Source organism: Nematolebias whitei, chromosome 4 (assembly GCF_014905685.2).
Source record: "Nematolebias whitei isolate Nwh7 chromosome 4, NemWhi1, whole genome shotgun sequence".
In the NCBI taxonomy this organism is placed as follows: Eukaryota; Metazoa; Chordata; class Actinopteri; order Cyprinodontiformes; family Rivulidae; genus Nematolebias; species Nematolebias whitei.
In genome coordinates, this window is record NC_056501.1 from 26,858,385 (window position 1) to 26,874,613 (window position 16,229).

The window sequence follows — 16,229 nt, forward strand, 5'->3', positions numbered from 1 at the left end:
GTACTTGATTTTCTCAACGAGGAAGTTGCAAAACTCCACAAAGGGAAGTCTGACTCAAGAAAGTAGCAACACACGACTTTTGTGTCCTTTCTTTTGAAATAGTCGAGGTACAGATGGTGACTTTTATTTCCCCTCGCATATAATAATATGAAGGCAAAAAAAAGCTGCAGAGCACGTCATGGAAACGACTTGTGGTGGCGCAGGGGATCTAGTTTTAAACTCAGTAGTACGAGTTTGACCACACAGCTGCAGCTTCTGTGCCGGTGTGATCACTTCTGATCGACGGGACAAACCATGGATGTGATCTGCAAGGAGGGGCTGCTGTACCTCCAGTGCTTCAAGTTCGGAAAAGTAAGTTACATCAAGCTATTTGTCATCATACGAGGTAAATATCATTATAGCTTTGGTTCATTTTACTTCTTTTTCGTTCCAGCAAAAACTAACCGGTTGTTTTTTATGTCTGAAAGTTTAAACCTAAAATGTCATCAACTAAAGTTATTGTATGCTGACATGGTTAAAAAATAGCAAAATGGTTATTTTGTTGCTAAAATATTAGGATGCAAGTGTGAGATCGACTTCATTGTAATATTTATAGCTGATTAAATACAAACCGCATTCCAAAAAAGTTGGGACACTAAACAAATTGTGAATAAAAACTGAATGCAATGATGTAGAGGTGCCAACATCTAATATTTTATTCAGAATAGAACACAAATCACAGATCAAAAGTTTAAACTGAGAGAATTTATCATTTTAAGGGAAACATCTGTTGTTTCCAAATTTCATGGCGTCAACAAATCCCCCAAAAGTTGGGACAAGTCCAATTTTACCACTGTGTGGCATCCCCCCTTCTTCTTACAACACTCAACAGACGTCTGGGGACAGAGGAGACCAGTTTCTCAAGTTTAGAAATAGGAATGCTCTCCCATTCATGTCTAATACAGGCCTCTAACTGTTCAATCGTCTTGGGCCTTCTTTGTCACACCTTCCTCTTTATGATGCGCCAAGTGTTCTCTATAGGTGAAAGATCTGGACTGCAGGCTGGCCATTTCAGTACCCGGATCCTTCTCCTACGTAGCCATAATGTTGTGATTGCTGCAGAATGTGGTCTGGCATTATCGTGTTGAAAAATGCATGGTCTTCCCTGAAAGAGATGACGTCTAGATGGGAGCATATGTTGTTCTAGAACCTGAACATAGTTCTCTGCATTAATGGTGCCTTTCCAGACATGCAAGCTGCCCATGCCACAAGCGCTCATGCAACCCCATACCATCAGTGATGCAGGCTTCTGAACAGAGCGTTGATAACAACCTGGGCTATCCTTGTCCTCTCTGGTCCGGATGACATGGCGTCCCAGTGTTCCATAAAGAACTTCAAATCGTGACTCATCTGACCACAGAACAGTCTTCCATTTTGCCACACTCCATTTTAAATGACCCCTGGCCCAGTGCAAACGTCTGAGTTTGTGGAGCTTGCTTAGAAATGGCTTCCTCTTTGCACTGTAGAGTTTCAGCTGGCAACGGCGGATGGCACGGTGGATTGTGTTCACTGACAATGCTTTCTGGAAGTATTCCTGAGCCCATTCTGTTATTTCCTTGACAGTGGCGTTCCTGTTTGAGGTGCAGTGACGTTTAAGAGCCCGGAGATCACGAACATCCACTAGTTTTATGGCCGTGACCCTTGCGCACAGCGATTGTTCCAGATTCTCTGAATCTTTTGATGATGTTATGCACGGTTGATGATGATAACTTAAAAGTCTTTGCTATTTTACGCTGGGTAACACCATTCTGGTATTGCTGCACTATCTTTCTGTGCAACAATGGTGGAATTGGTGATCCTCTTACCATCTTGGCTTCTGTGAGGCACTGAGAAGCTCTTTTTATACCCAATCATGTTGTCAATTGACCTAATTAGTGTTAATTGGTCTTCCAGCTGTTATATGCTCAATTTCCTTTTTCCAGCCACTTATTGCTACTTGTCCCAACTTTTTTGGGATTTGTTGACACTGAAATTTTGAATCAACATATTTTTCCTTTAAAATGTTACATTTACTCAGATTAAACTTTTGATCTGTCATCTATGTTATATTACGAATAAAATATTGACATTTGCCATCTCCACATCATTCCATTCAGTTTTTATTCACAATTTGTTTAGTGTCCCAACTTTTTTTGGAATCCGGTTTGTAGTTCGACACAAAAATCTGAATAAATTTGCTCAAATTTGTTTAATTTCATTAAACTACTTAGATTTATTTATTTTTTTTTATAGATGAGAGGCAGTATTTTGTGTTCATTTCATTTGTCTATTATCAAAATATCTTGTGAACAAATTTTAATAAAACTATCGGAAAGTGTTCACTGCGTGTGCACCTTCAACTGATAACTTTTTAGAGTAAACCTCATTCAAGATAGCCGCCACGGCTGAGTGACATTAGCAACTAGAAAAAATGGCTGTACCCCAGTTTGAGATGATCTGCTAAAATTCAGTGTTGTGTGTTGAAAATCTAATCTACAAAGCTCTCAACAACCTGGCTCCATCTTGTATTTGAGATCTTGTTGTTCCATATTTTCCTAACAGAGTACTTCGCTCTCAAATTGCAGGCTTACTTGTGGTTCCTAGAGTTTCTAAAAGCAGAATGTGAGGTTATCCGTTATCAGGTTCCTCTCTTGTGGAACCAACTTCCAGTTTGTATCTGTGAGGCAGACACATTGTCCAGTTTTGATAACTCCTATAGTTAGGGTTGGCTTGTTGTGCTGCTGTAGCCTGGAGGACAAACTGATCTCATTTCCTTAAACGAATTGTTAAAATTGAATCGTTTTCATTATTTCTATCTTAACATGTGATTCTTGACCTGCCATTGTGTATCCGTTCCTCAAACCCAGCCGGTTGAAGCAGATGGCCGCTTGTCCTGAGTCTGGTTCTGCTAAAGGTTTCTTCCTCATGAGGGAGTTTTTCCTTTCCACTGTCGCCTTCATGCTTACTCAAGATGAGAGTTCTGTGATGGAGTTAAACTCAAAGCAGTCTGCTCCTCAGATAAATAATGTTCAATTATTTTTATGAATGTTTCTGTTCCGTGCCCTGAGATGACTTCTGTTGTGACTTGGCGCTGTATAAATAAATTGAATTGTCAGCTACTACCACCCCAAATTTTATCTCAACATCTGTAAAAGTGACTATTTCAGCCATTTGTTGTTTGCTAAGGTTGATTAGCTCTGGCAGCCATCTTGAGTCAAGTTAACTCCAAAAGATTAGATATTTTACTAACAGACAAACAGAGATAATCAGTATATTATACTATTAATTAAAGCATCTTAAAGTAGCAAAACAAATATTCTGAATTTTTGGTCAGACTTTGTTCTAATGGACGGTTAAAAACAAACAAAAAAAACAACACATTTTTTCTTAACCAGACCTGAAAGTATATATTTAGTTTAATAGGAACAGAGAAGTGTCTGAAGTACAAACAGGTCATTACTTCTGTTCACACCCAACTTCGAAAATGTCTCATGGAGTATTTCTGTACTGATGAAGCAACTACGACACTTGTGGTCTTTGTGAAACTGTGATCTTCTTTTGCATCGTCACATTCTGGATCAGAAGAAAGAGCCTCTGACAGGCTCCTCGGCTTTAAGACAACTCAGTGACGGATTATTGTTCAACTCCGTGTCGGAAACTATTTATTTACCTCTACACCACCTAGTTTAAGAATAATCATTACATTACATTTGAACTTCTGTATACAGTATGGACAGCACATTTTGTCACTTTGACCACAAGCTCAGAATGGCTTCAATGGAAAGTGTGTGTGTGTGTGTGTGTGTGTGTGTGTGCGCGCGCGCGCGTGTGTGTGTGCGTGTGCGTGTGCGTGTGTGTGTGTGTGTGTGTGTGTGTCTTTGAGAATCTGCTACCTGGTAAACTATAAAAAACACATTGTGAGTTGATTAACTTTAAATAAGTTGCTAATCTTAACTGTGACTACGGTAAATGTTTTACTTTTCAACATTCACCAGAGAGTTTTTTTTAATGCTTTAAATAAAGTAGAAAGTGAAAGTTATTACAAAAAGCAGAAGTCCATCCATCTTCTTTACCTGCTTCTTTTTTTCGGGTCGTGAGGGTCACTGGTGCCCATGTCCAGCCATCGCTGTGTGAGAGGCGGGGGACACCCTGGACAGGTCTCCAGTCCATCACAGGGACACACAGAGACAAACAAGACGACTAACATGCATGTTTTTGGTCTGTGGGAGGAAACTGGAGTACCAGGAGAAAACACACACGTGCACGGAGAGAACATGCAAACTCCACCCAGAAAGGTCCCGAGCTGGGATTTGAACCAGCGATCTTCTGGCTGAGAGGCAGCAGCTCTATCAACTGATCCACCGTGCCGACAAAAAAAGGCAGAAAGTGAGGGAGAAAAATAGGTTTCCCAGTCAGCGGTCGTCTATAAAACTTTTCACAAACATCAGCTTCAAAACCAACAAAGTCCATGCTCAATAATCCAGGTATACAATCCAACAAATGTTGGATTGTATACCTGGATTATTGAGCATGGACTTTGTTGGTTTTGAACCAGTTTGACATGACTGTCGACGAGGAAGGGGGCCGGCACCGGAAGAGGGGGTGTGCCAAAGACACCATCTTAGCACCAACATAACTGTTTGTTCCACTTTGGAGTAAGCTGTTTGGGGGAAGAATCAGTTTTGTGTTGTGCGTTTCCTTGACTGATGAAGCCTTCTGGATGAAAGGTGCAACGTTTCAGCACAAAAAAAAAAAAAAGAAACTGTCCAGATGACCTGACTGAAAATTGTTGGATCAGCTTCCAAACACTTTGAGATATTTTGTTAACAGACAACTATGAGTCACTTCATCATTAATGCCAACGTTTTTACGTAAAGGTGTTAGAAAACAAGTAAAGCTTGGAGGATGAGTCGGAGGAGCCTCCGCTGCACCACGCCAACGTTTAGCTCGGCCTCTGTTAAACTGACAGGGCTGTCGCCGTTTTTGTGTTTTCAGCTGGTTGTGGCGACCATCTTGAATCGGGTTGATTTCAAAGCTAATCAGTTTTAGAAATACACTCAGAGATTAGTTTCTGACAGTTTAATGGAAACATGTTCAGATACGTTGCTAACAGACAAAAAAAACCATCATCTCCGGCCTTTGACGGTGGACAAAAACCAAAACATTTCACACAAATCAACAAATGTGACTATTTTACAAACTGCACAAGAGTCGTCCTCATATTTAGGCTGAATAAAAGTCATTCTGAGAGGCATGGTGGCGCAGAGGATAGAGAAGGTCGCCGGTTGACAACAACAAAAGGTGGGTGGGAGAGGTGAAACACTCATTTGCCCCACTCTGGGCCCTTGAGCAAGGCCCTGAACCCCCACTATCTTTTTACTCCTCGTTTACTAGAGATTTAGTGAAATGCTTGAACCATTTGGACATTCACGAGTGTAAGCCACTTTTCTTCTTTTACTAAAAGTTTGAGGGCTTTCTGCACCTCTGGGACTCGAACTGAGTGAAACGTAAAAGATTGATTTGACGTCATTTGAATGTTGCAGCAAACAGTGAGGGATCAAACGAAGTGGCGTCTCTCAGAAGTGATTACAAGAATCGATTACGGAGCCGGAGGCAATTAAATGCTCGTTAAATCAGTCGGGCGTCGTGGCCTCATCACAGATTATTTTGTAGGAGCTAAATCCTGTTGTTTCTCCTTCCCGTGTAAGGATTATTTGGTCAATTATTGTTCAGAACATCAGGAGTTTTCACCTTTCTTTAGTTTTAAAGCTTCGGTCGTGAAATGTTCTGCTCGAGTCCCACAAGTCATTCAGTCAACATCAGCTCTGCTTGATTTTTGAGTCCACAACAGAAATCACACTTAAACTTGTGTATATTGCATTTTAAAACAATAATTTGTTCAATAAAAGTCAAAAGATTGTTTAAACAAAAAAAAATTTAAAGCTGCAAATTACACATTTTATCAATTTTACGTGTCCTGATTGTTTATTAGTAATATTATTGTATTTTGTTTCAATGTGCCTGCCAGTGATGTTTTTGAGACCAGTAATATTAACTGGGCAGCACCAGAGCTTAGTGGTTAACACTGCTGCATCACAGTAAGAATGTCCTGGGTTCGATTCCTGGTTTGGGTCTTGTGTCTGCGTGTTCTCTTCATGTTTTATGGGTTTCCTCCCACAGTTTAAAACAAGCGTGCTGTGATGCCTTCAGGTACAGGCCTCCCTTCTAAAAAACATCTGTGATCTCAGTGGAATTTCCCTGGTTAAATAAAGGTTAATAAATAAAATAAATATACGTTAATCAAGAGGTTGAGGCCTTAAATGTGCACGAAAATGACTCGAATTCAGAACTCAAGTTGTAGGAAAGTGTTTGTTGGTGTTGAAGTAAAAAGTAAATTTACCTCTTCTTACTTTTTTAGTTCCCAATTAGGAGGAACGATGAGTTTGTCTGTAAACGGTCGAGGTGTTTGTTTTTTCTCTTCACTACAGTAAACATGAGTAAGATTGATATTTATAGTAGAAATTCAAAACTGTACAAATAGAAATAGGTGCTAAACTTGTAACGTTCTATTTGATGTAATTCTGTGGTGTCAAAATGAAACAAATGAAGCAGAGAAACTGACATTGAACACACTTAAAGAATTAGCCATGTTTTTTTTTTTTTTGGAAGGGATATTCTGTCAGATCAATAGTTAGTGTATTAGCAGCCGTGATCAGCAGCGAGTATTAGGGCTGAAGTCTTCCTGACGGCTAGCCAAATCATTAGCTTACCTGTTTTAAAATCCTTTTCTAGACTTTTAACATGTCTCCAAACTGACGTGTGTAAACGAACACTACAGTAATCAATAAACCTCTACTCTTTTATTTCACACCATTTGTTTAGTTGTGTGAATGTTTATGAATAATTCACACTATTGTGATCCATTTTTATTCCGTACGTTTGTCGGCGCGTTTCTCTTCCCGCAGTTTTCAAGCTCTTTCAACAAATCATAAATCAAAACGTTCAGGACAATCCTGCTATGACTTCTGGTATTGGTCCAACTTTAGCTTTTTGAAACATTTAGCCTTTTCTGCCATTTTTTTCCTCATATAAAATGAATTGAGCTCATTTTACATCCTTCAAATCTTTAGACCTGTTTACAACCTTTTACTGCTCCTTTCACATTTTGTTCTGGTTCAGCTTCTTTCAGCTTTCTTGTGATATATAAAAAAAATCAGCTACTTTCAGCTAATTTCAGCTGTTTTGTGATCCTTTCAGATTCTTTCTGTTAACTACACCATTTTTGTACTTCTAAATTATTTCTGCTAATTTCAGCTTGTTGTGCTCTTTTCAGCTTATTTCTGAAAGTTTCAGCTTTTTCTGTTATTTCAGCTACTATTTAGCTGTTTTTGTGTTAATTTAAGCTATTTCAGCTTATACCACATCTGTTGCACTCATTTAAACTTTTTTCAGCCTAATTCAACAAAAATGTACTCTCTCCACTTCCTTCTTGTAATTTCAGCTTCCCCCTTTTTAAGCTACTTTTCAGCTGTTTTTGTTGTTGTTGTTGCCAACTTCAGCTTTTGTAAGATAATTTCTACTTCATTGTGCTCGTTTCTGTTTCTTTCAGCCTAATCGTGCAAATATATTTTCTTTCTGCTTTCTGATGCTAATTTAAGCTTGTTCTACATTTTCAGCTACCTTTTTAGAAATGTTTTAGCTCATTTCAGCTTTTTTCAGATAAATTCAAGTTTTTCTTAGTAATTTCTGCTACTTTCAGCCTAATTAACTTTTTTCTGCTAATTTCAGCTTATTGTGATCCTTTCAGCATTTTTCAGCATTTTTCAGCTATTTCAGCTACTATTTAGCCGTTATTGTAAAAATCTTAGCCTTTTCAGTTAATTCCACATGTTTTTAATCTTATTTCTAGAGGTGCACCCTAAATTCTGGGAAATTGGATGATACTTGCATGAGAAACCGATTTTAATTTTTACTTTTTTAAGCTTATTCTCTCCAGCTTTCTGGGGCCTCCTAGCACCCGGGCCGAGGCCCCCACTTTGAAAAACACTGCACTAAAAGATCTAAAATATGCTAAACACTAAAAATGCAAAACAATACGGCGTAACAACATGAGTTCAGCAGTGACGACTGATTGGAGACACTTTGTGACTAAAAAGGGACAAAAGAAATTCAATGTGATTTTGCAGGAATTCAGCAAGTTTTTTGCAGTTACGTATATGCAAACCTGTCGTAAATACCAACTCAGTTTGATTTAAAAAAATATATATATATTTTGCTATTTTGCTTACCAACTAATTGCCGACAGTCACCCAGTGCCAAGGTTTAAATGTTTTATGTTCTCCACAGAAAACGTGGAGAAAAGTATGGATGGTGCTCTTCAAGCCCAGCTCCACTGGTGTGGGCCGGCTGGAGTTCTGTGCTGCGTCCGACAGCACTACTCTCACCGGTCGGCAGAAATCCACAAAATGGAAAGTGGTGCGTTTAAGTGACTGTGTCAGCGTGACTCCGGCTGCCAGGGAGGCCTGCCCTGCTGGCTGCACAGCCTTCAAACTAAACGCCAAGCAGTGCCATTACATCTTCGCCTCCATGTCAAGCCAGGACTGGACCAGCGCTCTCTGTCTTCTCGCTTTTCAGGTATCCGCTCGTCTGCTCCACTCCTTTCCCACCGTGTCAACACTTGGATTTGGGAAAGACGGGGACAAAGCTTCCCAGGCAGATAAGCTCATGAGGAAGTTGAAACAACTTCTGCCACCTCTGTAATTCTTGTGCTTGCACAGGTTATGGTCTTGCTTGCATCTTACAACTTTGAAGTCGTAAAACGGTGATAAGAGGGAAGCGTTTGCTCCGTTTAATGTTTACTGTGCCACCGTGTTTACAGAGAGATCCTGGAGGCTCTGACAAAGGGGATTTTGAGGGAGGAACTGGCTTGACCATGGAGGATAATGACCTTTACTCATCCTGGAAGAGAGGTAATTTCTCTCATTTGTCTAACCTGTCTCAGGTAAATGGCACTGGTTCACGCCATTTTTAAGTTTAAGGTTATTGGCATCATAATCACCTCCATAAAGAAGCTGTGTGAAAGTTATTAAAGTAGAAAGGGGGATGATAAGGCGGAGAGTGCCGTTTCTCTTTTTTTTTATAGATGGATAGAGGGTCTCCCTATCTTTCTTTATACCAAAATGTTATTTTAATTTGAGTTTATTTCCTTCTTTTTGAGGGCATCATTAAAAGACACCTTTGACTTGCATCACGATCACAAAAGACGACACCTAACTGTCGTAGATGAGTTCTCAGGTTGCACCGCTTCATCTTTAAATAGGTATTTGGATTTGTGCTCCGCTCAATATCACACTTTTTTAATAACAAAATGATAACTGAAGAGCTGCTCACAATCTTCACAGTTAATTCTGGGGTTGTATGTATCAGGACATAATAAAAAAAACCACCAAGTTCTAAACTTGTTCAAATATTATCTCAAATGTAGAAAAACACCCAACAGGTTCCACCGTGTCATTTATTATAATAAAAATAAAGTCAAAGAGATGGGTCAGTCTGTGACAGAAGTCACTCACGTGGGTAAGTAGTTTGTGGGGGAGGCACACTGCAAATAACAAATTTCAAGAAAGTAAAAAAAAAAACAACATATATATATATATATATATATATATATATATATATATATATATATATATATATATATATATGTATCCGTACAAGTTGCATCAGTCCAAATATGTCTAATAAAGTGGGGTAAAAAACATAAACACGTCGCTTCGCCGTATAAATCGCATCTATTATGCGTCACCGCTGACGACCTGGAAATGTGGGCGTGTGTTGTGTCAAAAATCGATTGGCAGCCAATTGGCAGGAGTGTGCACGGGAGGAATTTAACAAGTATTTAACAAGATTAACACTTAAAAATAGTTATTTGTTTGCTCAAAATTATAGTAAAGGTGCGTCTCAGTTGAACTTTTCCTTAATAAATGCACTTTGATGGTTAAATCAGCTGCGTTTCTTCTGGGCGGCGCAGCGAAATGAAACTGATTTGACGTTTGTTCCAGAAGAAGAGCAAGACGAAGGTGGCTTTGTATGGCAAGCCAAGTGTCTCATTAATAGCCACGTTTACCTATTAATGAGACATTTGGCTTGCCATATTCGTCGAGGGCCCTCTAGTGGCTTAAATTGGTAGTGTTCAATATTTTCCGTGTCAGAATGAATTAAATCTCAGCCAAAAATTGAGTTGTAAATATGAGGGGAAAAAAAAAAGCCATAAATAAGTCTCTTCACTGCATAAGTCGCAGGACTTGCTAATTTATGCAAAAAAGTGCAACTTATTCAGCAAAAAATATGGTAACTCCATCTAAGCTGCTTCCATAGAATTAAAGAGGGAACGGAGCAGCCAGATGCTGCTGATCAGATATGTTGATCAACTAATCATCCTGAGTGGTCACCTCGATTAAAGCCGTCGTTTAGACAGTGTGCTGCTCTGGAGCATACAGGGGCGTGTTAACACAATGCCAAGGAGGAAACACATGAGCAATGTCCCTAGAGAAGCAACTGTTGCTGCACATTATTCTGGGAAAGGTTAAAGGTCATTTCCAAACAATTTGAAGTCCACCATACTACAGGGAAAGATTATTGAGAAGTGGAAAACATTTAAGGCAGTTCCTGATCTTAACATCCCATCAGATTCACCCCCTGGGTCAGACTGTGCAATTCTCTGATAATTTGAGGAAAAAAACCTACGAGCGCCATCTCAGACTACAAGCCTCAGCAGGTTAAAGGTTAAAGTTCATGACAGGACATTTCCAAATAATGAATAAGTGTGGCTTGTTTGGAAAGGTTTCAGGAGAAAGCCTCTTCTCTCTGAGGTTTGGCTGCATCCGAAGATACCACGACTTCTGGAACAATGCCTTTTGGACAGACGAGACCAAAGCAGAGGTGTTTACCCATAATGCACAGGGAAAAGCAAAGCATTTCAATAGAAACACATCATACCAGCTGTCAGCATGGTGGTGGAGGGATGATGAGTTGGGCTGGTTTTACAGCCCCAGGACCTGACTCCACCTTGGAGCCATCAAGATGACCATTCCATTTTCCCCTGACCCATTAAATGTTTCCACAGCTCGTTAAATATGGACTTATATCTTCTATAGAACATAAATAACACACTGTGGCGTGTTCACTTCCTCATTACAATGGAAAATAACAGTCAGCATTGTAAGCACATTTTAGATTACGGAATAAATATGAAAACAGAAGCTCCTTTGATTAAAAAAAAAGATTAAATTATTTTTTTCTCCTTTCAATACATTCTGCTGCTCTTTGATGAATACTTACTTTGCATGCATCTTGCTGTGCACCGTCATTTCCTTCTGTTTAGACAGGACTCCGCCTCCAAACCAGTATGAAGTGATGGTCCAGAGCACCGAGGCGTCCAAGTGGTGTAAGCTGGCTGGAAAATATCTGGTGTCCACAACCACGGATGAGCTGGTTCTGAGCGACATCGGTACTGGCGGCGTCATCTTCTGCTGGCCCTACAAGCTCTTACGCAAATTTGGACAAGTGGAGGTAAAGTACTTAAATGGGTAGTTCAGCTCTTTTGAAGTGGGGTCTTGTTGAAAGGTTATAGAGGAATTTGCACTTCCTGTTTGAAAGCAGTGTGAATGCTTATTGCTGAAAGCTGCTGAAGAAGCTGAAAAAGTTTAATCGCTGAACTATTAGTGTAAGTTGAATTAGAACAGCTGATATTTGCTGGAAGCAGGAACAGAACTAATAGCACATCAAGCTGAAATTAACTGAAAAGTAGACGCAGAAGCTGAAGTTAGCAGAAAAGTAGTTGAAAGGAGCATAAAATTAAAATTATTAGAAGCAAGCAGAAAGTACAATGACATATTGCTGAAAAGGGGCTTAAATTAGAAAAAATATACCTAAAGTTTAGCTGAAAAAAGCTAAAATAAGCTGAAATAAGCTGAATAAAAAACAAAAAGCTGAAATTAGCTAAAAAAAACTTTAAAGAGCAGAACATAGCTGCAAAAAACAGGAAAAAAAATGCAAAAAGCTATCAGAAGAAACCTGTTACATAAGAAAAATTAATCTTCATTGCGTGAACGTTTTATTATAAGAACCCACACAACTGGAGCTGAAATATTATATAATATGGACATATATGGACAATATGTAATATATACTATATGGACAATATTATATAATATGGACTGATTTATTTCATGCTTCTGTATTCATTCGTCCTCATCCGCTCACACAGACTCATGTTCGTGCTGCTGTTGTTTTGGCTCATTGTTTTATACTACTAGTGCTTAGTGTATTCCTAGCGTACTTCTTAGTTTATGTCTTAGATCTTGTTACTGTTTTTCTTTACAATTTGTATTTTTGTTGGATGTAACTGGGACCCTGTGTACATAGTTTCGTTCCACCTCATGCACCACGTGTGATGTGAATGACAATAAAGACACATTGACCTTGACCTTGACCTTGAAAGGAAGCAAAGCAGCTGCTGCTTCAAACTCCATCAAGTTTGTAACCATCTGAGCTGACAAAATGCCTACGTTTGACGTATGAACAGTAGAAAAAGTCTACAAACAACCAAGATCATAAGAAATGTGAAATCTGCTACCATTGACTAAGTTGGTCACCATGGTAACCACACTAGAGTCTCTCAATCCCTGACAGCTCTAAACAAACAAAAGGACTGAAAGTTAAGCTTCAAAACAAAGAGTTGCTGTGTGAAAACTACGAGGCATATTTAAACATTCTTGAACCACAAGCTGCAGAAGTCTCTCGTGGTCACTGATGTCAACTTTTATGTGCCTACGGTGTTGTACGTAGGAGGTGTGACACGTTAAAAAGAGAAAAGTGAAGTGTGTGGAAGCCTGAGGCGTGCTCGATGCATCATGAGTGGCTTTAGAGAAAACATTTAGCCGTGACACACACGCTGAGTGAAAGAAGTCAAAAGTGCCTTCCTTTTAAGGTATAAGTAGCATGTGTGCTAAAACATTGTGGTAACAAGTGTATTTGCAAAATAATAATATAAAAAGATTTAGACTATTTCAACACCAGAGGCTGTGACATCATCATCATCTCTCAGCTGAACGTTGTGTGAAAAACTCTCAAAGTGATCAACTGGAACTGGAACTGGAACTGGAACTGCAACTGCGTAAAAACCATAAAAGATATCCAACAATGTTCAGTCAGGTCATCTGGACGGTTTCATTTTGTGTTGAGACATTTTGTCCTTCATCCAAAGGACTTCTTCAATCTGAGGAGTCACCAAACAAACTGATTCCCACAAACAACTTACTCCCATAGTGGGGAAAAACCCAGTTTGCTGGTGCTAAGATGGCCTCTGGGGCCCACCCTCTCCCTCTCTTTTCCACTATGGGAGTGAGTTGTTTGTGGGAATCAGTTTGTTTGGTGGCTCCTCAGATTGAAGAAGTCCTTTGGATGAAGGACAAAAGATCTCAGCAAAAAAAAGGAAAAAAAGAAACCATCCAGATGACCTGACTGAACTTTGTTGGCTTTTTACCTGGATTATTGAGCATGAACTTTGGAATAAAATACATCAGAACACTAGTTGAGTCTTTTTGTGTCTCACTCAAACTGTGAATGATGTTTTGTCTGTGAGCTAAATCTGAACTAAAACGCTCAAATGAGGGGTTTCCCCACATTTCACCAAAAACCTTTCCTATCTTTACTTTTTCTCCTTTTTTATTTTTTACATTGCACAGCATGCCATTACAGCTCCTTCATTGTCTTCACCTGTCCATGTTTTTACATGTTTATTCTGGATTAAAATTATATTCCAGGTCTCACTATAAGTCTTACAGCCAGCTGCTACTGTTTGCACTTGGAGGTGCAAACCCTATTTGAGGTCTATGTTAATAAACTCATGTTCTATGTTAATAAACTTATGTTCTATGCTAATAAACTCATGTTCTATGTTAATAAACACTAGTTCTATGTTAATAAACTCTAGTTCTATGTTAATAAACTTATGTTCTATGTTAATAAACGCATGTTCTATGTTAATAAACTCATGTTCTATGTTAATAAACTCTAGTTCTATGTTAATAAACTCTAGTTCTATGTTAATAGACTCTAGTTCTATGTTAATAAACTCTAGTTATATGTTAATAAACTGTAGTTATATGTTAATAAACTCTAGTTCTATGTTAATAAACTCTAATTTATGTTAGCAAACTCTAGTTTTTGTTAATAAACTCATGTTCTATGTTAATAAACTCATGTTCTGTGTTAGTAAACTATAGTTTTAGTAAACTCATGTTTTATGTTAATAAACTAGTTTTATGTTAATAAACTAGTTTTGTTAATAAACTCATGTTCTTTGGTAATAAACTCTAGTTTTATGTTAATAAACTCATGTTCTAAGTTAATAAACTCATGTTCTAAGTTAATAAACTCTAGTTTTATGTTAATAAACTCATGTTCTATGTCGGGGGTGTCAAACTCCAGGCCTCGAGGGCCGGAGTCCTGCAACTTTTAAATGTGTCTCTGATGCCACACATCTGAATCATATGACTGAATTAGCTTCTCAGTGCAGTCAAGTTCTCCAAAATCCTGCTAATGACCTCCTTATTTGATTCAGCTGTGTGGTATCAGAGACACATCTAAAAGTTGCAGGACTCCGGCACTCGAAGCCTGGAGTTTGACACCTGTGTATGTTGATAAACTCTAGTTTTGTGTTAATAAACGCTAGTTCTATGTTGATAAACTCTAATTTTATGTTAATAAACTCATGTTCTATGTCAATAAACTCTTGTTTTGTGTTTATAAACTCATGTTCTATGTTAATAAATTCTAGTTTTGTGTTAATAAACTCATGTTCTATTTTAATAAACTCTAGTTTTATGTTAATAAACTCTAATTTTATGTTAATAAACTCATGTTCTATGTTAATAAATTCTAGTTTTGTGTTAATAAACTCATGTTCTATTTTAATAAACTCTAGTTTTATGTTAATAAACTTATGTTCTATGTTAATAAACTCATGTTCTATGTTAATAAACTCTAGTTTTGTGTTAATATATACTTAATGCAGAACTGAGAGCAACAAAAATGTTTTTAAAACAGTATTTTCGTGAACTGTTGTGAGTTCTCTGAGATGGCAGCTGTTTTAAATGGCGGCAGTGAGTCATTCTGCTTTTGTCTCGGCTCAGACTAGCCATTAGCTCATCAGTCTGGTCAGAATTAAACACCAAAACTGAGGCATGTCTGAAGTACCCCACTTCAAATGATCTGAACTTTAAAATGTAAATCAGTTTAAAAAATGCAGATTGACTGTTGTAAAGGAGTGTGGCTGTGATTGCAGGGGGGGTTCAGCATCGAAGCAGGTCGACGCTGTGACTCGGGAGAAGGCGTGTTCATCTTCCAGACCCAGCATGGTCCACAGATCTTCCAGGCCATAGCCGATCAGTGTTTGTTGGACAAGGAGGCGAGCGACCGCAGCCAATCATTTCCTGACATCAGAGACACAAACAACAGATCTGCTGACGAACACTACATAATGTGCGCCCCCTCCTCTGGGGACTGTATGAAGCATCTGGGTCTCGTCAAACCTTATCTGTCCAGCAGCAAGGAGGAGGTGGGGGAAGTGGGGGAGGAAGGCGAGGACGAGGAAGAGTGCTGTCTCTCCCTGGAGGCCATGAACTGGGGAGACGACACTGAGGACAGCATTTATTACAACCTGAGGAGAGCCACGCCCCCTCCCATCAGGTTCACCGACCCCCCGAACCTGGACTTCATCCACCCGGGGTACAACACCCATGCAGTGGACGAAGCGAAGGAGACGGAGGACGCCGTCAGCTGCTCCGCCCAAGCCGTCCCCACGGAGGCCCCCGGCAGTTTCAAACACAGGCTGGCTGAAATAATTTCCAAGGACCTGGCAAAGTTCCAGCCCCCTCTACCCCCCCGAGCAGGCAGCCCCACGCCCCTCCAGTAGGCCGTTAGTTAACGGGGGGACTGCAGGGAGCGTTTTCAGCCATGATGAACTGTCATGTGGCATAATTAGTTTCTTCTGCTGCCGTCAGGGGCCTCTAACCGGGAGCACGCTGTCAGCATCCTGCGCTCACAGATGTTTGTTTGTTTTGTCTGGAAACTGTTTCCGAGGCGTTTTCCTTTTTTCACTTGTAAAGATGGCTGCAGCAGCGAGGACGTTTGCTTCCATGCTCTTC

The 16,229-nt window shown here is 39.3% G+C and overlaps 1 protein-coding gene across 1 annotated transcript; it reads left to right on the plus strand.

Annotated features, from left to right (window-relative positions):
* Window positions 1–294: 294 nt before the first annotated feature.
* On the plus strand, window positions 295–15,997 carry LOC119408277 (docking protein 3-like). Its single transcript, XM_037675080.1, has 5 exons — window positions 295–351; window positions 8,365–8,652; window positions 8,897–8,987; window positions 11,402–11,589; window positions 15,368–15,997. The coding sequence occupies exons 1-5, from the start codon at window positions 295–297 to the stop codon at window positions 15,995–15,997; spliced, it is 1,254 nt and encodes a 417-aa protein (XP_037531008.1).
* Window positions 15,998–16,229: the final 232 nt, after the last annotated feature.

What these genes read in the sequence shown, in the direction of transcription:
- LOC119408277 (XM_037675080.1), top strand. Translation starts at nt 295, where the DNA reads ATGGATGTGATCTGCAAGGAGGGGCTGCTGTACCTCCAGTGCTTCAAG. An exon ending in TTACTCATCCTGGAAGAGAG is followed by an intron (nt 8,988 to 11,401) that starts GTAATTTCTCTC and finishes CCTTCTGTTTAG; the next exon opens with ACAGGACTCCGCCTCCAAAC. An exon ending in GCAAATTTGGACAAGTGGAG is followed by an intron (nt 11,590 to 15,367) that starts GTAAAGTACTTA and finishes CTGTGATTGCAG; the next exon opens with GGGGGGTTCAGCATCGAAGC.